Raw genomic sequence first — 26,184 nt, 5'->3', positions numbered from 1 at the left:
TCAACTGGTAAAGTGCAATCCTAATTCAAATCATTGTCCCTGAAGTTTACAATTCAGAAAGCAGCTTTGAGAAGAAAAAGACGGTGGAAAACAACTTTATATATCCTTAGAGACTTCAGTGTGCTCCCAGCCTTTATGTCATGCCACTTGGTTTGACAGGTTGCTGTTACCTTCAAGGGTTTATTGCTATAAAAGCCGGGTTAGGTCTTGTCATCCCATCTAAATTTTCTTCTTTGTTCACAGTGCGAGATGAGGATGGAAGCACGCCGAAAAAATCTTCTCATTTTGATTTTGCATTACTTAACACAAGAAGGGTATGTCACATTATGAACATTACAGAGATGATCCTCTCTTTCTCTGACCTCTGCTTTTCCAGCTACAATTAAAAGAGCAGGTTCATATTTATAGAAAAATTGAGTAGAACGTAGAGTCCCCACACACCCACTCCTTCCTCTGGCTTCCTTTATCATTATTGTTATTATTTTTTTTTGTGGTTTTGGGGTTTGTGCATGCCAGGCAAGCTTATTATTATTATTGCTGTGCTGGGGATCAAACCCAGGGCCTCTAAGAAAGGGCACTACCACTGAGCTACATTCCCAACCCTCCTATTAATATCGCAAATTGACAGGGTACATTTGTTAATGAACCAATTTTGATACATTGTTATTAGCTAAAGTCCATAGTTCACATCAGGTTTACTCTCTATTGTACAGTTCTGATGGTTTTTTTTGGTGGGGGAGTACCAGGGATTGAACTCAGGGGCACTATTTAGAGACAGGGTTTCACTGAGTTGTTTAGTACCACTTTTGCTGAGGCTGGCTTTGAACTCGCAATCCTCCTTCCTTAGCCTCCCAAGCTGATATGATTACAGGTTTGCGCCAGTGTGCCTCACTTAGTTCTGCGTTTCAACAGATATGGAGTGACATGCATCCATGATGACATTGTCATACAGAATTATTTTGCTGCCCTAAAAATCCTCTATGTTCCACCTATTCTTCCTTCTTGTCGTCTTACCTGACAAATAAGACATACTTATATTGTCTCACTTACCTACATATTTTTCACATTATGCATGAAAACTTTATTGACAGATCTATATACTTAGTATACAAAATACTTCCCCTTTCCTCTTCAGGTTTAAAGGTAGCATAGAAATGCAATGACTCTCTTCTTAATTATTTTTTTCCTTAAAATATTGGAGATTTGCTTTTGGTTTAGGGTCACCTCTGAAAAATCAAAATATGTGTGGGCCATGTTTTTGAGATTTTTTTTTAAAAGGTAATCTTTTAAAATAAAAAAATGAAACTTCTGTAAGTGTATTTAAGCATTCTTTTATTATTTAAGTCACTGAAAAACTTGAGGTTTCGTTTTTGGTTTTGTTTAAATTTAAGATGCATGCATGTTGGTCACTAATTTTAACTCTACACCTAGAACAAACTTTGTTGTTGGTTTACTTTTTTTCTCTTAATTGACAATGTTGTAAGCTGTTTAATTGTATAAGCTGTTTAACTGCAAAATGTGACTTAATATCAAAATTTTGATAATGACTTTTCTCCCCTAGTAAAGGTGATGAAATTACTGCAATGTCTTTAACACAAAAACATCCACCACCCTCACTTACTTTGAGACACAGTTTTATCATACATTGCTTTTTGATGTTTAGAATCTAAATTTTATTGAGAAAATGGTTCATTCTGTTTTAGTCAGCTTTTTCACTGCTATGACTAAAAAACCCGACCAGAACAACTGTAGAGGAGGAAAAGTTTATTTAAGGGCTCATAGTTTCAGAGGTCTCAGTCCATATACAGCCATTTTCATTCCCCAGGGGCCCCAGTGAGGCTAAACATCTTGGTGGCAGAACAAGGCAAAGGGAACCAGCTCACATGATGATCAGAAAGCCCAGAGAAAGAGAGGTCCCCACTTGCCAGATACCAGCATATACCCCAAAGCCACTTGCCAATTCCCACCTCCTCCAGCCACACCCTACCACTGCAGTTACCACTCAGTTAATCCCTATCAGGGGATTAATTAGATTAATTCACTGATTGAGTTAAGACTCTCATAACCCAGTCATTTCTCCTCTGAACCTTCTTGCATTGTCTTACATATGAACTTTCACATCCAAATCATAACAATTCTTTCCCTATCACCAACAGTCTTAAACCAGAGAAATGAGTGGTCCGGCCATCAATTGATGCTCAACAGCTGAATTTCTGTATCCACTCATAGCATCAGGGAGAAAGCAATAAGCTGAGAAGAACAGGCCTGATTTCAGTCCTTTCTATGTCGCCATCTGCAATGTGAGGATATTCTTGAAATTGATGAGCCAAGCAGTATGAGATGGTCCATGGGTTGTTCTGAGTTATTCTCCAGTCCCTAAGGAAAGCAAATCTAAGGGCAGCATAGGAGAAAGTGCCAGATGTCTACTCTAAGGCATGAGTATGTGGCTCATTAAGGTAGGGGAAGCTTCCTAGGTAAGTGCACAGACTTTGGAGCCAGACTCTGGGTTTTGTGTGTGGTGCTGGTGATTGAACTCAAGTCATCACACATGTGAGGCAAGCACTCTACCACCAAGCTACATCCCCTGCCCTTTCAGATATTTTTATTTTGAGACAGGTTCTCACTAAGTTGTCGAGGCTGGCCTGGAACTTGTGATCCTCCTACCTCTGCCTCCTGAGCAGCTGTGATTATAGGCATGCGGCACCATGGCCAGCAGAAGCCAGTCCATTTTTATGTTAAATGCCTGCTCTATTCTTTGCTAATCTATCTTTGCTATTCTTTGTTAATCTAGTTACCTAGTCCAAGATCACATGTTTAATGAGAATTAAATATGTGCCATGCTTAGAATAGAATACTACCTGACACAAAGTAAGGGTATCCGCATTTGCTATTTTTACTATAGAGGAACTGGGTTTGGATTTTATTATTTTTATATACAACATGGTTTAAAACATATAGAATGAGGATTTGGCCCATTTTACATCATCTTTTGATGGACTATCAGTTTTATCTAAAGAACCCAGAAGTGTGTAGAACATTGGAAACAATAATTTTGTTAATAAGTGTTACTTAAATTAATATTGTACTCAGGTGAACTTAGGTTAAACTAAGGTAAACAAGCCCCCTTATTTCGGGACTTCTCAAACCATCTAATTTGCTATGTGCAGTGGGAGTATCTGTGCTAACATATTAGGTATTTAGGGTTCTGCAAACCAACTTGGCCAAGGAACACTTTTTTTTTTTTTTTCCTGAGACTATTTTAGAGACTAGTTTTCTATGGAACACTTTGAGAATGCTGTCTTTGCAGATTAATTGGCTCATATGAAACTTAGACTCATCATGCTAGGACTCAGAACTATGAGCATAATATTAACAGTTGTTCAATAAATGTTATCTGAGTAACCACTGAGGAACTTAATAGAATGTAGATGGGTAGAATAGAAAGCAAGACAAATGTATTTACACAGACAATCCCTGATTTTTATTGCAATGTATTTTGCATTCAAGAAATTGTCTCAGAAATAAGAACTGTAGAAACAAAAAGACTAGTAAGTCGGTACAACTAACCCTTTTTCAGTTTTTATTATGGCCAGAATTTACTGTATACCACTTAAAACATATGCATTTCCCCAATTGGCCACTAGATAGCGCTTTGAATATCAAATCAATGAAAATTCCACTTGAGCTGATCATTTTTCGGAGACCTGCAGGGAAGTGGGTGAAAGAGTGGGTTATCAAGATGAAAAGTGAACAATAGGTATTTTAAATGACATGTCAATGTAAAGAAAAAAATATGTATATCTCCTAAATGAAGTTCTGGGAATTCAGCAAAGAGAACAGATTATTCCTGTAGATTGGAATGACCAACCGGGAAAAGTCTTACAGAGGTGATGTGATCAGGATTTGATAGACACGTAGAATATACATAGAAAAGTGTGACGGGCAGAGGTGCAGAGGAAGAAGGGGCATGGCATAAATGGAACCCTTAAAGACCAGCATTTGAATCTGCAAGTGGGAATTAGTGAAGGCAGACTCTGGAGGTCATGGATGCTGGTCTTCAGTCCCACACATCCAGCCTCTGGGGCCTGAATGATGTGACAGCCTTCCTCCTGCATCTGGTTTAGTCTTACTTGCTACGGTCCACTCGTGCCCACTGCTCTTTCCGATATTCTGTCCTGTCACTCTGTTGACTAAGAACCAAGTGGTGCCATGACAGAACTCATTCCAGCTCAAAGAATATATTAGAAACCTGCAGAAGCAAATTTGTTCCTCTGATCATTAGCCTAGGAAGCATGGGGCCTGCAGTCATCTTTTCTTGCTGCAGTCTGGCTGCAGCAAAACAACCGGGGGTGACGAACAACTTGTGTACATTGATACAGCAGGAGTGGGAGCCGTTTATTGTAGGACAGGAGGGGTATATATACATTCCACACAGCTTATCTTAATTAACATAAACTCGATATAGCAGTCAACCAATAAGGAATCTCCACACTTAATGGCTCGCTGGCATTACTTCACAAACCACTCCCTCTGGCAAAATGCCAGGTGCCATCCAGACTTGTTTACAGACTCTAACATTTTCTAGAAAATTTTAAGCCAAAATTCCACAATCCTGGAAATAGTTCAGAATGCAATGTGATTTAGTAAGGACTACAAGCAACCTAAAGTGCATGTCCTTAGCTTCCTTCTTTGTTTATTTATTGCTTTATAGGTGCATACATGAACTTAGTCATTTTAAAAGACAGAAAGATGTTGAATCATCTCTGAGCATCTTTTGACTTATCTGTATTTTCTAGTTGTTTCCTAAATGGACATGTATTACTTTATACTAAACAAAAATTATTTATTTTAAAAACATATTTTGTTTTCAATCCCTGTAAAATGGGAATTAGGACACAGCATAGTATATAGGCTGACTAACTCCCCAGTCAACTGACTGACTGTGGTTTGTGAATTCTTTAAAATTAGCTTGAGAGCCAGGCACAGTGATGCACACCTATAATTCTAGCAACTTGGAAGGTTGAGACAGAAGGCCAGCGTCAACAATTTAATGAGACCCACAGCAACTCATTGAGATGCTGTCTCAAAATAAAAAATTAAAAGAGCCAGGAATGTGGCTCAGTGGTAAAACACCTCTGGGTTCAATTCCTAGTACAAAAAAAAAAAAAATAGCTTGAGAGAGATAAATACATTTAAAAGTCATTGGCAATAATCATGGCAACCTCTTTAAAGAATAAATTTTCTAATTGACCTGAATCTTGTGGAGAGAAGAGGACATAAGAAAAAAGAAAGTTTGCCTTCCCAGGTTTGAATCAAAGAGAAAGAACTCTAACCTGCAGCAGGGATTCTTGTTTTTTTTTTTTTTTTTTTTTAAATATTTATGTTTTAGCTTTAGTTGGACCCCATACCTTTATTTTATTTATTTATTTTTATGTGGTGCTGAGGATGGAACCCAGGGCCCTGCATGTGCAAGGTGAGCACTCTACCACTGAGCCACAACCCCAGCCCCTCCCTGCACCAGGAATTCTTATCCAAGGTCCTTGGATAAGACCTTGAAAATGTATAGTAATTTATGTGTATTTGCATATGTGAAAACTTTTTAAGAGAAAATCATTAGTTTTAAAAAGAAATTAATAACTAAGAATTGAGACCTGGAGAGTCATTCTACTTTCAGAGGTTTTCGAGATAAAGCCCTTGCTTCTCATGGTATCCACTTACATTGGACAGTCTTAACACAAAACAAGTCGAAAATGACAGTTCAGAACAGTGGTGATGAAGCTACTTACACGCGGAAGCACCTTTAGTGTAATGTTTGACTAACTCAAATTATTGGAAATAACCCGTCCAAGCAGATGACATCTTCTCCCACTAAATTTCTTCAGTGATGCTCATTGACATATGCTTGGGATTTCCTTCAGGGCTCATGACACATTGCTTTGAATTGTCCTAATGGAGACAAATCTTCCTTTTGGGATTGACTTTGGATTTTAACAATTTCCAAATATTACCTAAAATGAATACTGGTAAATAAACAGGTAAGAAATTTAGGCAAACCCATTTTTGGCTGAAGATGAATAAAAGTAATTTATAAGACATTTAGTTGACTCACTTATTTGACTTTAAAGCAAATTAAAATTTTTTGAGCAATGATGACATTGTTTGTGCAAGTATGAAGCTTCCAGAGGCAACTCTTTTGAAAGACATATTTGGATGAACTTAACATGTCTAAGGTCCTTACTCTCTAGAAAAACCTCATATTCTAGTTTTCATCTGCTGATCTATTTAAGGCTTACTCTCTGTATTGAGTCTCTTTGGACTTGTAACGCCTATTTTCCTTTGTTTTTTTGTACCCAAAGTTAATTATTTTTTCTTCTACAAAACTACCAGATATATTGATACAGCCAATGCTTTGGAGCAAGAAACCAAACTGGGATTACGACGCTTTGAAGTTTGTGACAACATTGATCTTGAAACTATCTTGATGGAATATGAGAGTTATTATTTTGTAAAATTCCAGAAATACCCCAAAATTGTTAAAAAGGCATCAGATACAGGTACATGACTATTTTCTAGATATAAGTTTTTATTGCATCGTTGTCAGATAGATGGCACTCTGCACCCTGCACTGGAAGAGGAGACCAGCCTCTTGATCCAGAGCAGACAACCTGTACACGACCATCTGGATATTGACGTCCCTTTAGTCATGTCGGCATTTGTTTGAGGAATGTATGTTTTAGGACAATGAAAGCAAAACCCAAGAGTACCGCAGGTGCTCTTTATAAGACCAGCATTAATTTCTGCAGAGACAGAGTGGGCTTTTGGAAGAGGATGAATGACAAAGACTTTTTCTTGTTAGGAAGACCTATTATCTATCTTGAAAATAACATGAAAATGAGTATTGGTGAAGCTAAAAGCTCATGTATAGATAATGAAATGCTTTTGAAAGCCATCAATCCAGATAATGATCAATATAATGCAAAAACCTGATATAGGTTAGCATTCAAGGAGGTTGGCTGGAGAGGAGATCTAAAACCAGGGCTCTAGGTTTTGTAGTAACATTGACTTAGAAGTCTATAAGTGGGGGGAAGTAATTATAAACCAAGGGAGATCATTGTCCTGTTTACAAGGCACTTGTTAAGCCACAGACTTTAACATTTCATGTAGGGACCAGGAAACCGAGAGGAACGACATTTAAAAATAGCCAAGCCTGAATCTCAGAGCTGGAAGGGGTCTGAGAGGTATTTTGTCTGAGCTTCCTTCTAATGCAGGGTTCAGAGCTTGGCTTTCTTGGCCATTTGTTAGGTATGGACCTTGAGTTATCCTTGCCTCCTAAGCACAGGGCTGCTAGAACTGTTAGACACATGATCTGATTTCTAGATGGCTGGCTCTCATCCTGGTCTCTACATTCTCCTGTGATCTTGCACACAGTGTTTTGATTTTAAGGTAAACTAGGAGAGTATAACTTATGTGTTTTTTACTAGACTCACATAATTTTTGTGGGGTTCCTCTGCACCCCAGCAAATAGATAAGTTTTTTTTTTTTTTTTTAAATCACATCATGATGTCAGGTTCATGAAAACTCAGTGAAATGGCAGCTGTCAAGCCAACCTGAATTGGAGTTGCCTTTATGGCATGAGCTGTCCACACATTTCCTTTTTTTCTCCTCCTTGGCAATTTCACTTCTCACTAGATCAGACTGAGTATCTTGTCCAAAAGACTGTAAAACAAACTTTTAGAACAATGTAAAAGGAGAAATGTACCCCAAACTACTTTGTCTCCTAAGATTAAATTCTTTCCTTTTAACCCAATATTTGTTTTGCCACAGGAGAAAATAATTTACCACCAAGAAGTGGAGGGAAGACCAGAAGGTAGAGTGAATAATAATTCGTCTTGATCAACTCAACTCTGGGAGTGTGTGGGATCTTTCTAGAAGAATCTCTAGTGCCTCTCCTTGGCCAACTACCAGCAATACCAAACTATGGTCATGTGACCTTAGTGGGCTCAGCCATGGAATACCCTCAAGTTACATCTGTCCAGAACATGGACCAATATTTGTTAGTTTTTCTGGGTTTACTGCAAATAATTGCATGGAGTGATGCTATCTTTCTAGGCCACGTAGCATGTGGAGTGTGAGCCTCAGAGGGTAAAAGTGACCCAGGCCCAGTTCCTGGCTTTGCTATTTATAAGAATGGAGAAAATTTCTGTCCCATACTGAGTGCCTGGCACACAGAGCGCCCAAGGAATTCTTTTTTCCATTTTTTAATTTTTACTTACATTTTTGGTCCTGGGGGTTACACCCAAGGCCACTTTATAATTGAGAAACATCCCTGATCTTTTTCTATTTTTATTTTGAGATAGGCTCTCAATAATTTGCTGAGGCTGGTCTGGAGCTTGTGATCCTCCTGCCTCAGTCTACTGAGTTGCTAGGATGACAGCTGTGTGCCACCCAGCCCCCTTTTTTTAACCTGTCTAAATAGGATCTGTAATTTCTCTGTGTGCTCTAGATTACTAAAAAATTGTTTATTTACCTCAGGTTAAGTGTTTAGCATAATCTCCTCCAAGGTTTTTGTTCCCTTCCTTAGGACGATGAGTGACAGTTGTCAAAATCTTCCCAAGATCAATCAACAGAGGCCACGATCCAAAACCATGGCAGGGAAGATGGGGGACAATAAATCTCTCAACAAGGAGCAACCAAAACAGGTGAGATGGCTTTGCTGGATGTTGGTAGTCTTACACTTAGCTGAGAAACAACCCCAAGAAAAAAGATCATTTTTATAAAATTTTGAGGCCCTATCTTTTTAAAATTGCTATATGACTTAATTGAATTGTAGAATTCTCTGAAAGTTGTAGACTTTTACTATGCTGAATGAAAGCCATAGACAAATCTTCAGATTCTCCAGTGTTTCTTAATTTGAGCAGGAGGACTCCTTCCTGTCTCCCCCCACCCCCCATATTTCCCCTAGATTGAGGGCAGGAAAGAGGGGCTTGAGGGTAGGGCCTGGAAATTGCAGAGCTCCAGCTTCCCAGCTGAGGTAACTGCAGGTGACAGGACTTCAGTGTCCCCAATCATATCCTTGGGTTCTTAAGTGGAGACCAGGGACAGTCTCCAGTGTGACTGGATCTCAGGATCTCCTGTTGGGCTTATCCCAGACCTTCATATTGAAATTTCTAGAGGAGGAAAAGACAGTAAAAGGAAAGAACATGGCAGGTGGGAAATCAATGCCTTCTGACTCAGGAGATCCATATCTAGAACCTTCTTAACTAGGACAAAACTTTCTAGGCTTTAAAAGAAAGAAGAGCAAGAGAAACCCAGAAAAAGAATGGGAAAGAACTCATGCCCAAGATTCTTGGCTAGAAGATTCCTTGAATAGAAAGGAATAATCGTGAGACTCAGTTGGTGAAAAGGAATCCATCACCCTCAAGGAGGGTCTTTGCTGTGGCCTCCTGGGTCTGACTCAGGAGGAGGAGAGGTGTCCTGGGACAGGCAAGTCACACTGGAGGCTGGCCGATCTTGCTGTGTCTCCAGACTTGGCCAGACCTGCCACAGACATCCTGGCACAGGAGAAAGGACCAGTCAGCAAGTGGGGACGGGTTGAGGCACAGCTATTTCCTCCATTGGAAAAGCTGCTCGGAGCTCATGGCCTGTGGGATCTCAAGTCTTCCCTTGGGACACAGGTAGAGAGGTACTTCCTCTTACTGGGTCACAAATGTGGCTAAATAACACACAGGTCTGGCTCCCCTTTGACAGGATATCTGGCATGAGGTTTTTTCAGGGGCACTGGCAACTCTAACCAGCACCTCTAAGCAGCTCCCACAGCTGGCTGCTCACCATGTCCCTCTGTCCTCAGGGCATCAATAACACTCACATGGAGACCCCGGACTTTGGCTTAAACATATCAAGAATCCACAAAGACAGTGGAGAGGAAAGTGCCCACCCACAAAGAGTAAGTGGAACTCAGGACACTGAAGGGGGGGGGTTCTTTTAATGAACACAATGCAGTGTTTTTGTCAAACAGGGAAGTTAAAACCTCATGATCAGATGTTGGCTGTGAGGTACACTGGTAAGAGTACTGCATGGGAATGAGAAAATGGGTTCCCGCCTTTGTGAGGAATGGTCTGGCGCCAACTGCCCCATCTCCAAGGAGCTCATTTGTTCCTTATTTGTAATACACTTAGGGTTTGGAAGGGATGCAGTATCGCTATAAACACTGGCCTGGCGATGCTGCCTGAGCTGTGGCCTCCTGCTCATTCCTTTAGACTCTGACAAGGTAGTTGAATAGCAGTCACCCTTGTCCTTGGAGATGTGGCTCCAGGTTTACGTGGAATTCCACGTGGACCAGGAAACCTCAGTTGATCCAGGGCTGGGATCCTGCCCTGGATAGATACGTCTGCCCTTGTCATTATGAATGCCATGTCTGGATTTGTAAATGATAGTTTCTCAAAGAGAGAAGACCCAGGCTAGGTGAATGCAATCAAAAGGCAGCTCTGCCATGTCCTTTGGGGGTGGAAAGCTCCACATTCCTCTTGACTGCTCCCTCCCAGGGAGGGGGTTCTTCAGGAGTCTCCTCAATCTTTAGGCAGATCTGAAACTGTAGACTGCTGGCTTAGCTCCGGCCAGCTCTTCTGGCAAACTACACTGTGAGTGTGTATGTGTGTGTGTGTGTGTGTGTGTGTGAGAGAGAGAGAGAGAGAGAGAGAGAGAGAGAGAGAGAGAGAGAAGGGGTGGCAGGGAGCATCTCCCTGGAAATCAAGGGGTGCTTCCTCCTTGGCCTGAGCTGACTTCCTTTAAGGGCCCCAATGAACTGGGCAATTGCTGGAGATGATGCCACTCGAGTCAATGTCCCCCAGAAAGCAAGGTTTCCTTCTTCACCCTCTCTGCTTTTGTCATGTTTTCAGTTCCTTTTGTGCCTGGCAGTTTTTTGTGGCTTTGGTTTCTTTTGTGAATGCTTACATTGATATAAACGGACGTTTCTGATTAGGTCACAAGGAAGGGAAGATTTAACCCAGCACTTAACCTTGGAAACAGTCTGGCTATAAATTCTCTTTCCAGCAGAAATGTCCTGGGGTGAAACGTGAATGGTTTTCTCCCCAGTGTTTTAAGTGCACATAGGCTGAATGAGGGTGTATATCCAGGGGTGAGTCCCCAATGGGTCTGTCCTTGCCACGGTAGGGACCCTGGCTTCAGGATCTCCCCAGCACACTGAATTTCACAGATGTGCTGTTCTTAAGGGCAGGGGCTTCACAGTCAGCCTGCGGGGTTCACTCTGCAACAACATTTCCCTGCTGTGTGACTTTGGGCAAGTTGCCTATAATTTCCACAAAATTGTCATGCCCACCATAATGAAAGGTCAGCCTTAGTACAGGGCCTGTCTGTCACATGATAAACAGTGAATGTTGGCTACCGGAAATATTTGCATCTTTGCTTTGTCCTCCTGACTCTAGGGGAGACAGGGTGGATTTGGAAGGTATATGGCTTTGAATCCTGACCTTGAGTCACTTAGCTCCACCACCCTGGGAGAATCACTTGAATCCTCTGCCTGCCTCCACAAATGCAAAACCAGGATGTCACTCCTCACTAGCAGAGAGGTTGCAAGAATTAGAAACAATCCTTCCAGAGTGTCCTGTACACCCGTTTTGTACCAGGCACTACTGAGAGAGGCATGCAGACAGGACATGGCTCTTCTCTTGTACCAGGGAGTTCTTCCTGTGCCTGTCACATTTTAAAAGAATGAGACTAGACAGGGAAAGCAGATGGCATGTGCTAGGAATGGAAAAGCACATGGTGAATTTTTATCCAAATCAACTTCATTTTGAAGAATTATTGACCGTTTCCTCATAGTGCCCCAACTATGTCATCATAGTTTTCAATATTAGTGCAGGTTTTTCTAAAGCCTGCCATTAAGCTTGCCCCAGGTAGCAGGAGATATAGATGTGGTTTGTTTTGCTGACTGGGCCACAACGGATAATCTTGCATGTATTCATGGCAGAAATAACCATAGCTCCCTTTCAGGGCCCAATCATCGACTTCCGAGGGCTGCTCACAGACGCCATCAGGGGAGCAACTGGTGAACTTGCCTTGAACACCTTCGACTGTAACCCAGACCCCTCAGTAAGTGGCCAAGATGTGCCATCCAGCTCTCAAACTGCCAAAATCCAGGTGAACCCTGGAAGTATCCTCAGCACTTTGAGTACACTGAAAGCTTGTGATCAAGTCAGAGGTCATAGTAGCCTGTCACCATTTGTTTCGCCAAGATCCTGTTTTTCTTCCTAAATTATGAAGCACTATTGTAATGTGAGCCTTTCTGTTCCTCTCATCAGGAACGATTGCTGAAACCTCTGAGTGCATTTATTGGCATGAACAGTGAGATGCGAGAATTGGCAGCCGTGGTGAGCCGGGTAAGCTCCGCTGTTCAATTCACAAATTTACCGAGGCAAACTGGGGCTCCTAGAGCATTGTGGGCTGCTTCTTTTATTAATAACAATAAATATGATCATTTATTTATAAAGTGCCCCCACTTGCGAAGGCACTCATATTGTTTAGAGGCACAATAATGCATGATAAATAAATTATAGAATCATAAAATTACAATATAAAAAGCCCACTATCTCAGTATAGAGGCCAAGAAAACCAAAAGACAAAAAGACTTATAAAGAAGGGACAGGTGAAAGGTTTTTATAGCAGGGCCCAGAGTCAAGGAAAGAAGCTTCTTAGAGAAGGAAAGAAAATATTTGCATTTTGTTTCGAAAATCAAACACATAGGGAGATTGAGAGTCCGATGATCTCATAACTGGAAATTTCCATGAAAAACAGATTAGTAATGAAAGACTTTACCACCCAGACTAGAGACTTCTCAAGCTCATGCCTCAGAATCTAAATAAAGGCAGTGAAGCTTCATGGTTAATGACATACGCTTTGGAGTAAGTTGACCAGCATTTGATTTCAAGATCCTTTTCTTTCTAGCTGGGTGACTTTGAATGAGTTTCCTGGGATTAGAATGGATTCCTAGTCACAGGTTCTTTTTCAGTTTCCACCTATCTTGTTTTTAATTGAAGACTGAAATCGAGGCTGGTTCAGGGAGAGGCTTGAAATGTATCAGGCATTTTCTAGGTCTGGAAAACACAAAGGTGGACAGGTCAGACACAGTCCTTGCCTGTAAGAGTTTCTGGTCATGTGGGCAAGTGCACTTTGAGCATGAAGAAGGTACTGTGGGGAAAGAAGACACTGGGAAAAAGCTCAATGAAAAAGAGAGGAAGACAGGGTAAAGGCACAACTATGTGAAATGGTACCACTTATGAATGTTTCTGGGAATCCAAGTAAGAAGCAGAGAATAGAAGGAAATGGGGCTGGAGATCCAGGGTTCCTGAGGCGGGGCACCCAAGCAGTACTAGGGCTAGGAACTGGCCTCTAGAGATGAGGATCTTTTGGCTGATGTTCTCAGGGGATGGAGTCATCAAATGTGCCTGCGGATAACTTGTTCTAGTGGCAGTCAGGTGGATGGATGGCAAAGCAATTGAGAGGGAAGGTCAGCTACAAGATTTTTACCAATGAGGGGAGATGAGGGTTTGGGCCATACTGTGGTGACTGGTATGCACAAGAGAGTAGAGCAAAATATTTTTTAGACTCACAAAAACGCAATAGTCTCATTACCATTTTTGCAAAAGAATAACCTGACTGAAGATAGAGCTACAGATAGGAAGTGACCTGTGAGGATTCCATGTGGAATCCTCTCCTTGGAACCAATGGACATGGCCATTCAGCCCCTGCTTGAGTACTTCCAGGCATGGAGAGATGACCACCTGATGAGGCCTGTTGATACCAGTTATCTGACTGATAACTTCAGAATGATAGAGGAGAAACTGGGGTTGGGAAATTAAACACTACTTTGTGGAACACAGTGTCAACTCTAGAAAAGGGCAAGAAACACTATTCTCAATGGATGCCTTGAATACCAAGGTAGACGAAGCCTCAGCATATGCAAAGATGTCCTGCAGAAAGGGCAGAAATAAGAATGAGAGTGACTGGTGGGCTTCCTGCAGGTGTAGACTTGAAAGACAGGGTGGGCTCTCCCAGATTTTGGAAGACTGAGTCCTTTCTCTGTCATATCATCCAGGAATGGATTATGCACATTACACATGAGCCAAATCACTTCTATACATAGCTTGCCTCTTAGAAGTGGCACTGCTGTGTTGGGGGATTCTCAATGAAGGGGAGCAGGGTAGGGCCCTGATATGTCACTGACATTTAAAAAATGTACTTAAAAAAAGGCTCATGTTACTTATTAGAAATTAAATAAATAAAAGGGCAGTTTCCAGATTCATGCTATAGTCACTCAGAATGACTTTTGGAAAGGAGGCTTTTTTTTTTTTTTTTTTTTTTTTTAATGTAACACTCTAGACATTGTTTGCCTGAAATAGCTCCTACACAGAAAGGCCCCTGAGTGACTGTTCTGAGGCGTCTTGTGAAATTGGAGTTTGAAAACTGTAAATTAGTTATCAGTAAAAGCTACCTTAATTGATTACCCTCGATGGTTGCTACAGGGCTCTCCTGTAAGAGGGGAAACGGCTTTGGCTCAGTTGTCGGCTTCCTTGAATTTTGCAGAAGCAATTGCTCCTGCTGAAAGTAGGGAGCTATCACTAGGGAAAAAAGAGAAATTGGTTTCAGAGGAGCATCATCTCTTTTATGCAACAAATTAACAAAGTGTTTGCCAGATCAAAGAGCAAGAGAGAAGTCAGGCGCTGGTAAGGAACTATGTTTTGCAGTGAAAACTAGTGTAATTTCAAGGCAGATTCTGTAGCTTCTTTGATTATGGTCATAAATCAGCATGGTGTGTTATTGATTGAAGACAGATAGAGTCCATTGTTAGGAGATATTTTTTTTTCCTTTTTAAAAGAATCATATGATATCATCAATATCGTTTTCAGGGAAAATCGTCGAATATTTTCATTGTATCCCTTTGGTGAGCGAACCCCAAATTACAATGTATACATATACATATATCTAATATGAAAAGTTTTGATCACCAGCCCTTTATATTCTATTGTAAGTCAAGTTCTCTGCTCCCATGTTTATTACAGCTATGGAGGAAAAAAATTAGTTTTAACAAAATGATCAAATGTGCATTGCAGGACATTTATCTCCATAATCCAAACATAAAGTGGGATGACATTATTGGACTGGATGCAGCCAAGCAGCTAGTGAAAGAAGCTGTTGTGTATCCTATAAGGGTAAGAATGGCAGGGGTGGGGGTGGGGGTATTTCTGCTCATTATCTATTGGACAAGCTGTCTGTCACACACCTTTCAGGAAGGGCAGGCCAGGATGATTTTCTGTCCACAAGTTAACTTGGTGCCTGTCACAGCACTTTGTCAACACTAGGGCATCTGGCCTAGCCCATTCTGGACACTTTAAAAAATCATGTCTCATATTGGTTCCAGGCAGGTGTCTGCTTGATGTGATCATTGAAGATCTAGGACTCTGTCTTGTATATTTGATTTGTCAGCCACTACACATTGGCTCCAATGAGCCTCCCTCTCTAAAAATAAACTTAGTATGGTAAAAATAGCTCCAGTACTGCAAACAAATATAAAAGTAATTTGATTTCCTAAAAAAAAAAAAAGAAAGAAAGAAAGAAAAAGAAAAAAAGAAACAGCTTCGGTAGGATAGGGCCTCTCACTTGGTTTCTATAGGTGCTCCCTTACCAGTATTGCTTGGGCTGATTGTGAAGGGCAGATAGTACCTTCCTGGACAGGAGCCAGCAGAGCCAGAAAGCTGTGCTCATTACATATTCCTGACAAATTTCTGCATGGCTCACAAAATAGGTAGAAGAATAGAAAAACAATTCTCTCCCAACAGGATGAGGAGGACGTCAGGAAATCACATGGTATTTGCTACATAACAGACACAAAGAGTGTATAAGGCACAACTTAGGGCCTTAGCCCCATAACCATTTATGGTCTTATAATTCTGAAGGTAGGCAGTTTGGGCTGGCAGCTGGGCCAGCTCTTCTCTTTTCCATATGGTGTTGCTGACCCAGCTCAACCACATGTTCAGGGCATCAGCCAGAGTGGCTGGAAAGGTTGGGATAAGTGGGTCAGTTGGGGCCTCTCTCCCTTAGCAGGGGAGTCCAGTCCTGTTCACAGAAGTCTCCCAGAAAGAGGTAAGAAAGGCCAAGGCCTATGTCCTAAGCATTTTTCATATCTCTTCTTACACTGCTTATATTTGCTATTCTTATACTTTTTCAGTTTCTTATTATATTTGCCAATGTCCCATTGGCCAAAGTCACAAGGCCAGGCCCAGGATCCAGTGGTGGAGAAACAGATTCTACCTCTTCATGGCAAGAGCTGCAAAGAGTCTGTGGCCATGTCCTATAATCTCCTGCAGCCAGAATCATTTTATTGAATAACCTACTTATTCTTACCTGGGAGCCCATGAAGCCTTTGTTTTTTGGGTGCTTTTATTCTAAGAAGACAAAAATCAATAAAATTGATTGTCTTTCCCCCTCATTCTTCCTATCTTCAGATATGGGAGTAAGAAATACCTTGGTGTTTGAAGTTAATAGAAATTTACTCATCTTTTCCTCCAAGTAGAAACATAGTAAAAACGTCTAGAAAGGATAGAACATCTCATTGAAATTCTCTGGATGTGTGACAGCATTTTAAACTTGGCATGGGATGATATTCAGATTTGACATCAGGATTAGCAAGAAATTAAGAGCCAGCTACAATTTTACTATTCTTTTTCCTTCTCCTTGTTCTCTGCAGATCCCACCCACTGCCCAGATTATCTGAATTTGAACTAAAGGAAGAGGCTCACTGAGGTCCATGCATGCCCTTCTGCAGTCAGTTTCTCCTCAAGTATTTGTCACTGAATGATCCTTATTTATTTATTTATTTGCTGCTGAGGAGCAAACCCAGGACCTCACACATTCTAGGCAAGCACTCCACTAATGAGTGACACCCCCAAAGTTTTTTGTTTTTGTTTTTAATTATTTTGAGATGAGTCACACCAAGTTGTTCAGGTTGGACTTAAACTTGTGATCCTCCTGCTTCAGCCTCCTGGATAGTTGGGATTCAGGAGACTGCCTCCACACCTGACTGCTTCTCACTTCTAACACAGTCAGAGCTTTGTATTTCACTCACTCATACCTTTATTTATAGGTTCTTTTATGGGTTTTGTTTTTGTTGTTTGTTTTATGTACCAGGGCTTGAACCCAGGGGCAGTTAACCACAGAGCCACATCCCCAGTCCTTTTTTTGTTTTTTGAGACAGAGTCTCTCTAAGTGATTAGGGCCTTGCTAGATTCCTGAGGCTGGCCTTGAACTTGTGATCCTCCTGCCTCAGCCTCCCGAGCTGCTAAGATTACAGGATTGCACCACGGCCTGTCCCCCACCCCTGATCTATTGTGTATCTTCTTGTTCTTGTTTTACAACTTTTGAAAGATTGCCAAATACTTTATATGAACACACAACCAGTGTAACTCCACATCATGTTCAACCACAAGAATGGGATCCTAATTAGAATAAGTTATACTCCATGTGTATGTATAATATATTAAAATACACTCTACTGTCATGTATATCTAAAAAGAATAAATTTACAAAAAGGAAATAAAAAGATTGTCAAATACTCTATACATAGAACTATGGGAGAAATGACATTGTGCATGTAAGAAATAAGTATTGATTTAAAAATGCCTCCTGTATGAATTTGTAAAAAAAATTCCACTGTTATGTATAATTATAATTCAAGAATAAATTTGTTTATAAAAAAAGAACTATTATATTGGAGGGGATATAGGCCTTTCTTTTTCTTTAAAAAAAAAGACTGCTCTTTAAGAATTCACAAACAGATCCAGTCATTCTTATCCAGTGTGGAAATAAAATTGGGATAAATAATATATACAGAAAAGCAGATCTTAAACAAACAAAAGGAATCCCTGAATTGTAGAGTTGGGCTGTGTTTTGCTCTAGCAGTACCAACTCTCTGTGCTAAGGGAGCACGGGCTGATGCATTGATACCAAACCTCCTCATTGTTCCCTGTTTCTTTTCCCCCAGTATCCACAGCTATTTACAGGAATTCTTTCCCCCTGGAAAGGACTACTGCTTTATGGCCCTCCAGGTAACACAGCTTCCCATTTCTGGGTTGGTAGGAAGTGTGTGTGCAGAGGATGAGTTGCCACTGTGCCCTCTTGAGGACTGGGGCAGTTGAGTGCTGTTGACCACTGCCTCTTCCCTGTGTGAGCCTGACTTACACCTGTCAGCAGGGAAACTGGAGTTTAAGCATCGGCTCATGTTTATCCCCATGTGTCTCTAGGTACAGGAAAGACCTTACTGGCCAAAGCTGTGGCCACCGAATGTAAAACAACCTTCTTTAACATTTCTGCATCTACCATTGTCAGCAAATGGAGAGGAGATTCCGAAAAACTTGTTCGGGTAGGAATCCTTAATTTTGTATCTTTTTAAAACACAAGTTCTTGTAGAATATATTGGAAATAAAATGATGTTAGCGGGGTGGGGATATAGCTCAGTTTGATAGAGTGCTTTCCTCACATGCGCTAATGCCCTGGGTTCAATTCCCAGCAGCCCCCACACCCTCAAAAAAAAAATGATGTTCAAGCTTACTTGTTTTTAGATGATACCTATGTTAGATTTTGTCCTGGGTCTTGATTACAAAAAGTTGGGGAAATGGGTTTACTATTATATGTGGCTGTTAATCACATCAGCGGAACATGATCTCCTTTCCTTTGGAATTTTACTAACAGTTTTGTTTTTTTTATTCATGCAACTTAGGAATGGAATCTGGGGGGAAAATGATCTCTGAAGTGGCCTATTGTGGAAATATTCATTATTAAGTATGTGCAGTAGTTTCAGTCAACATTTATTCAGAGGCTACTACTGTATGCTCATTCCTATGCCAAGTACTCTATAGAAAAATCAGGAGGCTTAAAACTTAATTATTCTTTCAGATGCTCTGAGCAAATCTCTTGCATTATGCTCACAGCCTGAGGGTTTTAACCTTCCTTAAAGGGCTGTTTCAATCTTTACAATGTTTCATTCTTAGTCTTGGACACATTTTACATTATAAAAATTTACTATATCTTCCAGTCAGTCACCTTAAGAGAATTTGTGTCTGTGATTTATGCCTCAATGTAAGGTGGATCCTTTCCAGAAATCCTGTTAAACTATTGCTTTTTGTAGAAGACTGATAAGTAATCAATACTAAGTGAATATAAAGTATTATGTATTTTCTGAAAAGAAATTACCCTAAAATATTACTCTGAAATTATGTTCCCTTGAATGACTCATTTCCAAAAGATTATGGTCTACTTGAAAGTCATAATGGAATATTTTAAAAGAATTGATTTACCCAACATAACCTATTATTTATTGTTTTGATTTTATTTTCAAGTTGTTTCACTTGTGTATGTTTTTGTAATTCTTTTTTTTTTAACTTATCTTTATTTTGTTCATTTACTTTTATGTGGTGCTGAGGATCGAACCCAGTGCCTCACATGTGGAGGCAAGCACCTTACCACTGAGCCACACTGCAGCCACCATTATATATTCTTATCACCCCTTCAGGGCTGTAATTTGTGAAAACATTCATTGACATTTACTTTGATCTTTACCTTGAGTCTAACTTAGTGCCAGGTTCCAAAATGGGGCTGGTATTTGTCTGCTCCTATATTTGCTGTTTCCACGGGATTCTGGTTCACGGGATTTCAATTAGCTGAAATTCAACTAACTGCAATCCATGTTAGTGTGAGGACTTTGGGGAGGCATTTCATTTTTGTATGCTGAGTAACAACAAAACCCTTGAAAGATGTACCCCAGAATCCACTTAGATTCATCTCCTCTCGTAAAAAGTGGTGTGTAGAGCCACAGACACAAGACATTGCCAAATTCTCAAAGAAAGATTCATTGTACTTCCCAGATAAGACTTACCTGGGCAGAAGACTATATTCTGATATTTTATGAATATTCTTATAAAATGAATACTTTTAACAGAGTTTGAAGCTAAATGGATTTTATTATTTAATGATGAACTGATAAAAAAGTCAATTAACTAGAACTCTCTCTGTGAGCATTTTATTTAGCTAAAGTTTGCTTTTGCTTCAGTATTATTTTGTTAGAACTCTGAGAGTGAACTCTGATGCTTGCATAGCCTTCCAGAACACGCATATATACTTTTATGAGCATTATTGTGTATTTCTCTTTCTTCTTAAATACAAGTAAGAATACACTATACATTGCCTTCTGGACCTTGCTTTCTCAACACTTTACGAAATAACTTAGATATGGTTCTAGACTATTATACTTAAAAACATTCTTTTATATGTCTACATGGTACTTCACTGCATGGATGTACCGTACAAAGTGTCTTTAACCTGTTTTTTACTGATGGACATTTAGGTTGCTTCCAGTCTTCTGTGATTATGAACAGACCTAGGAGGACAGTCTCCTATACACATGTCTGTGCATGTTAGTACAGAGGGCAATTGCTACAAAGTAGAGGGGATGAACATCAGTGATTGCTAAATTACTCACCCATAAGATCGTAGTAATTTACAGGCCCATTGATAGTTTTTGTGTGTGAGTTGCTTCCCCACGCTCTGACCAATACTGTGTAGTATCAAAAATTAAAAAATCTTTATCAATCTGAGTGAAAAATAATGTTTCAGTGTTTATGCATTTCAATATTTTAGTACTTGTATGTTCCTCTTTGATTTGAAATGAGTTTGAGCATCTTTTATAGGTTTAGAATATATTTTTTAATGAAATGCATTTTTACTTGAATATTTGAAAAAATAATCCAAAGACAAATAGGTAACTTCTGCCAACCTTGAAAGACCTAAACTCTTTTCCTTTTATAAATTACTTTGTTTTCTCCTGCTGGGTGTGGTGTTACACACCTGTAATCTCAGCGATTTGAGAGGATGAGACAGAAGGATCTCCTGTTCAAGTCCAGCCTTAGTAATTTAGTGAGACCCTGTCTCAAAATACAAAAATAAAGGGCTGGGATGTAGCTAAGTGGTAAAGCACTCCTGTGTTCAATCCTCAGTACCCCCACACCCAAAAAAGAAAAAAAAAACATAACACAAAGGAAACTTTATCCTTATTTTTTGAAATCTTGGAGAGATCCTCACCTAGAAAACCTTGGTCATGCTGTCAAGCCGTTTCCTGTGAAGCATTCACATAAAGAAAGCCCTTTAGGACCTTCCCCTAAGTCAGAGAAGCTTTTCCTGACATTTGTTTCTCTTTCTATTCCAATTAAGAGTTATTTATAGGGAACCTTTGGGCTGTGTTCCTCCCTCCTGTTCTAATGTTCATGCCTCTTAGGAGTTGAGCACTATCGAATAGTTGAGTGATCTCTTTAGCAAATGCATATACCTGTTGGTGCTTACATCTTTCACTGCCCCCCCACCAATTGTATGACTTAACTTCCTCCAAGTACCTCTGAAAATTTTAGACTAATGCTTCCAGAAGCACTTACCCAGGATTCTATTTATTCTCTTGGAGTGGGAAGAACAGTGATGTGAGCAATACGGGTGACCTAGGCTCTGGATGTGGCTCTCCTTGCAACTAGTTGAGGCGATTGTTCTCTTGCACCTGAGTGAGTTCTTTAAGAATCACATAGTTCTAATGTTCTGTTTTCCACTGGGAAGATCAATGCTGTAGTAATCATTCTCCATGTCAGATGTACTGGGGCTTTCCTTTGTGTGACAAGGAAGAAAACTTACTTTCTTCCAGTTAGGTGGGCTCCAGTGAATTTAAAAAGCATTCGTGACAAGTGCTCAGTCATTGCCCTGGTTCTCTCATGTCATTAGACTGAGATTCTCTGAAAGGAAAAAGGTGACACATGGCCTTGCATGTACCCACTTCCCCAGCAATGACAGAGGTGAGGAATGCCCCACTCCAGGAAAGAAGGCCTGTGAGGGATAACTGCTGCTGTTGGAAAGCCACAATCCAGCTTTTTCTGAGCCCCTCCTCTCTTATTTGTTCTGTGATGCTTTGCTAGTGCTAAGTGACATAGAGAATAAATCCCCCGTGGCTATTAAAGAATCTCTATTCTTTTCTAAATCTCTTCTGCTTTCTCCGATCAACCAGTGAAGAATTGTATATGGTGCTCAAGAGATCAGTTTCAGGGTTTAAAAAAAAAGGTTTAGATTTTTATACTGTTTTCATCACCGCCACGTCTCCCTTTAGAGCTCTTTATTTTGTTTTTATATGTCTGTTCTTTTGCTGGTTGCTTTCCTGTTCTTGTTCAGTTTATAATATTTCATCTTGGAATAGCAACATCTTACTCAACCAAGAATTGCCTTCATGTGCCTGATTGTACCAAGCAGCAGTGTGGAGGAATTTAGGAAACAGAAAGGGGCAAAATTTTTCAGCCCTGTCAACCATGACTGGAACCCTATCCTTTCCCTTTCCTTCTGAGAAAGACCTTCCGATTGTCCCCACAGATTAAGTGAAAAACCATGAAATGATTTTACAAATCCTAAGGCTCTGTGTCCATATGGAACATGCTGTTGGCAGGGTGTCCTCCACGTTAACCAACCAAAGGAAAGCTTGAAAACTTGAGTTTTCTCTTCAATTCTCCCATTTATGATTAGTAAACTTGAACTAACCACACACTCTCTTTGGCTCTAATTTTATCAAGTGATGAATGGAAATAATTGGACCATCCAACCCCCTGGGGTGGTAGTAGGGAGAAATAAGGGTAATGATTCTAAAGTTACTGTGAAATAACAGAGTGCAGAATGAATGCGTATTATTATAGTCATTCTAAGCTTTTAGTCTCTGGGAGTGTCTGAGGACTTTGACTTATCTACATGATGAGGACTTTAAGTATATGAATTTGAACTTGGCTTGCTTTTCCCCCACCCAGGTTTTATTTGAACTTGCCCGTTATCACGCCCCCTCCACGATCTTCCTGGACGAGCTGGAGTCGGTGATGAGTCAGAGAGGCATGGCTCCTGGGTAACAGACGGGGGTTTTTTTGGTCATCAATTCTCCCCTCTTGTAAGTGTGTTTGATGGTCGGAAGCCCATCGACATTTACCAGCAGAATGAGCCTATTAATAAGCCCACAAATTTTCTGCAGACACATGGAAAGGTCTTTAAATTAGATCCTGTTAACTGAATAGCTGATTTAAGTAGTTTTTATAACCGGAGGAAATGTCATTCTCCCTTCCCCCCACCCCACAGAGTGGTTTGGAGGCCTGAAGATCATCCAGTCCCAGGATCCCAGGCTGCCACAGCGATCCCACTGGCTCAAAATAGCTGCCTGTGACCCCCTCCTCTGGAGCCGGAGGGCTGCCCGTGGGGAATGGGGCTTGCCCACTCAGCTCCTGCAATGGGCCAAGTCTGTATCTCACTCCCTAGAGGCGGCCCTTGTCAGTATGAGAGGCCAGGAAGCCCCTGTTTCTCTGACATCAGGTTGCGGCTCAGCATGTCTGTTTTTAAATATGTCACATATGTTATTTGTAAAGATTAAGTGTCAGCTAATGTCCCCAGCAGGAAGGAACACTTCTCAGACTGTAATAAGCCTCTGTTTATGCTTTCAAAAGGCCAAGTAGGGTTTTGTTTGTTTGCTTGATTTTAAGTCTTTCTGTCTTTGATCAGAGGTATTTTTCTCTGAAACTTTTCATTATTTTTGGCATTCCTGACTTGCAAAAACAGGTCTCGAAAATCTCAACACAGCTACATTTATTAATGACCTCTAATGGTCTACCATTAAAGCAGAATAGTAATGAAAAGCATAATAGTTGTACTTGTTGAAAATATAACTAGAATATAATTTATGACATTTATGCATTGAAAGTCATCTTTCAGGCAGGGAAAATCAAACATGAGGATGCACCCAAGTCAGTTGCGATTCATGCAATTGATTGAAGTGGGACACTTTCCATGGTTTAACCATTGCTTGTCAGCCGCAGGCTGCAGCACTCTGTTTCTCTAAATGGAACCTGCCAGGAGCAGAGAGCCCCTGACCATCCCATAATTATTCACCCCTGCAAAAACAAGCCCTATGTGGCCTGCCCTGCAGTGGTAACCTGTGCACTAGCTCTTATGTTTGCCGTATAGGTTTTTCTACCCCAGGGTCGCCACAGCATTGATGCTCCAAGTTTTGCCCTGAGTTTCAGTTTCCTTGTCTGAAGCTTGAAGATTCTAAAGCTAGAGTCTTCAGAGAGTCAGGAAGTAATGTCAGGTAAAGAATCAAAATTATGGGCAAATGCTAAATAAACATATAACTGTACCATAAAAGAGCCTTCTCTCTTAGGAAATGATAGTTGTGTACTAAGAGGCATAGATCCTAAGAAGCCTTAGATAGGTTGAGTATCCCCAAGTTGAAAATCTAATATCTGAAGTGCTCCAGAACCTAAAACTTCTGAGCTATAACATGATGCCACAAGTGGAAAATTCTACACCATGAAGGTTTGTTTTGCGCATGGAATTATTAAAAATATTGAGTACATTTTCTTCAGGCTATGTGTGCAAGGTATACATGAAAGACAAATTAACTTTATGTTTAAACTCAGGTCCTTTTCCCAGGATATCTCATTATGTATATGCAAATATTCCAAAATTCAAAAAAAAAATCTGAAATTCGAAATACTTCTGATCAAAACATTTTAAATAAAGAATACTCACACTGTACTTAGTTTGGGTTGCCACCCCATACGTGTACAGAAAGTTGAATGCCGTTTTGCCCAAGAAAGGTACTTTTTTATACTTTTAACTAAATCTATGCAAGTGAAGAGGAAAGAGAGTCTGCTGAATGTGGTCAGTGTTTCCATCCAGTTTGAATTGGTTGGATTCTTATAACTTGTTCTTTCTTAGTGATAACATCTCAGGCAATAGAGGGCTTAGAGGGCAAATTTGCACAGAAAATAATGCCTCCACTCTGCTGTGCAAAGAAACCACAGGTTCCATGTCAATATCTTGCCTCTTATTAGAAGAGAACAAAGCAGATTCAGTATAGTAATTCACCTCTCTTGAAAAATTTAGATCTATAAATTATACTAAAAGTAATACTGTGTGAAAGTGCTTTTATGCTTACCATATAAATAAAAGAGATTATTCTTAATTATTCCATTTTTCAAAGCAGTAAACGATGCTGCAGGTAGACATAGCCGGGCTATATTTAATCTACACATTGGCACTGTTCACCCTTCAGTTATTTTCCAGTTCACTGCTAATCGTTGGGTTTCTTTTAAATACCATCATTCTATTTGTTTACTTTTTTTCCTATTGCTTTCTATGTGAACATAACACCACCCTGCTTATTTTCTTTAACTGACTTGAGTGGCTTTGTTTGCTATCAGAACAGTCACTGGGTCACTGTTTGAGTGCCACTCTTGTCATGAGGTCAAAACCTCTGCCACTTGAGAGAATCATGTCTTTTTTGTCCCTCTATAGGGGAGAACATGAAGGAAGCCTTCGGATGAAAACAGAGTTACTGGTGCAGATGGATGGGCTGGCGCGCTCAGAAGATCTCGTGTTTGTCTTAGCAGCTTCTAACCTGCCATGGTAAGAAATCAAGAGAGTACATGTTGAATACATTTTCATGAGCCACTAAGTACAGGTGAAGATTTTATAGTGATTGCTTTAGGCAAAGCCTAGTTGTTTGGTTCCAGCCCTGGAAGATTAATTGGAAGGCTTACTGTTCATGGCCCCAGTCCTTGCTATCCGTACCATGAAGGAATCTGCCTTAATAGAACACAGACCTGGGCTACCGCTGGCAATATTTAAAATGGACATTTTGAGTTTAAAGCTAAATTATATATAGTCAGTCTCTGTACTCACTGGTACTGCAGCCACAGATTTAACCAACTGCAGATTGAAAATGTTGGGGGAAAATTACGTTTGGATTGAACATGCACAGATTTTTTTCTCTCGTCATCATTTCCTAGACAATATTATCTAACAGTGACTCACCTAGCATTGCTATAGCATTAGGTATTACAGATAATCTTGAGAGGATTTAAAGTATGTAGGTGAATATGCATGAGCTATGTGTGAATGCTGTGCCATTTTAAAAAAGGGGCTTGAGCATCCTCAAATTTTGGTATCCACAGGGCGTGGAGGTGTGGAACCAATCCCTCTTGGAATCAGAGGGATGATTATACTATGTTTAAATTAAGCAGGGTTTTGGCATGGTACTTTCAAAGGCTTCAAATCTCC

The 26,184-nt window shown here is 40.3% G+C and overlaps 1 protein-coding gene across 2 annotated transcripts in view; it reads left to right on the top strand.

The window, feature by feature from the left end:
* Positions 1 to 249: 249 nt before the first annotated feature.
* Katnal2 (katanin catalytic subunit A1 like 2) overlaps positions 250 to 26,184 on the top strand; it is a 43,934-nt gene continuing 17,999 nt past the window's right edge. Inside the window, exons 1-12 of one of the 2 annotated variants that reach the window (XM_076837044.2) lie at positions 250 to 314; positions 6,388 to 6,554; positions 7,828 to 7,867; positions 8,582 to 8,699; positions 9,848 to 9,943; positions 12,010 to 12,108; positions 12,318 to 12,395; positions 15,126 to 15,224; positions 18,053 to 18,116; positions 18,312 to 18,430; positions 22,887 to 22,978; positions 25,420 to 25,530. In XM_076837044.2, coding sequence (XP_076693159.2) covers positions 250 to 314; positions 6,388 to 6,554; positions 7,828 to 7,867; positions 8,582 to 8,699; positions 9,848 to 9,943; positions 12,010 to 12,108; positions 12,318 to 12,395; positions 15,126 to 15,224; positions 18,053 to 18,116; positions 18,312 to 18,430; positions 22,887 to 22,978; positions 25,420 to 25,530 — 1,148 coding nt within the window. Of the gene's footprint in view, positions 315 to 6,387; positions 6,555 to 7,824; positions 7,868 to 8,581; positions 8,700 to 9,847; positions 9,944 to 12,009; positions 12,109 to 12,317; positions 12,396 to 15,125; positions 15,225 to 18,052; positions 18,117 to 18,311; positions 18,431 to 22,886; positions 22,979 to 25,419; positions 25,531 to 26,184 lie in introns of both variants that reach the window. The other variant, XM_076837043.2, reaches the window with a different exon arrangement.

Source organism: Callospermophilus lateralis, chromosome 17 (assembly GCF_048772815.1).
Source record: "Callospermophilus lateralis isolate mCalLat2 chromosome 17, mCalLat2.hap1, whole genome shotgun sequence".
Taxonomy (NCBI): domain Eukaryota; kingdom Metazoa; phylum Chordata; class Mammalia; order Rodentia; family Sciuridae; genus Callospermophilus; species Callospermophilus lateralis.
Note: the sequence above shows the minus strand (reverse complement) of the source record. Positions and strands in the feature narration are given on the sequence as shown.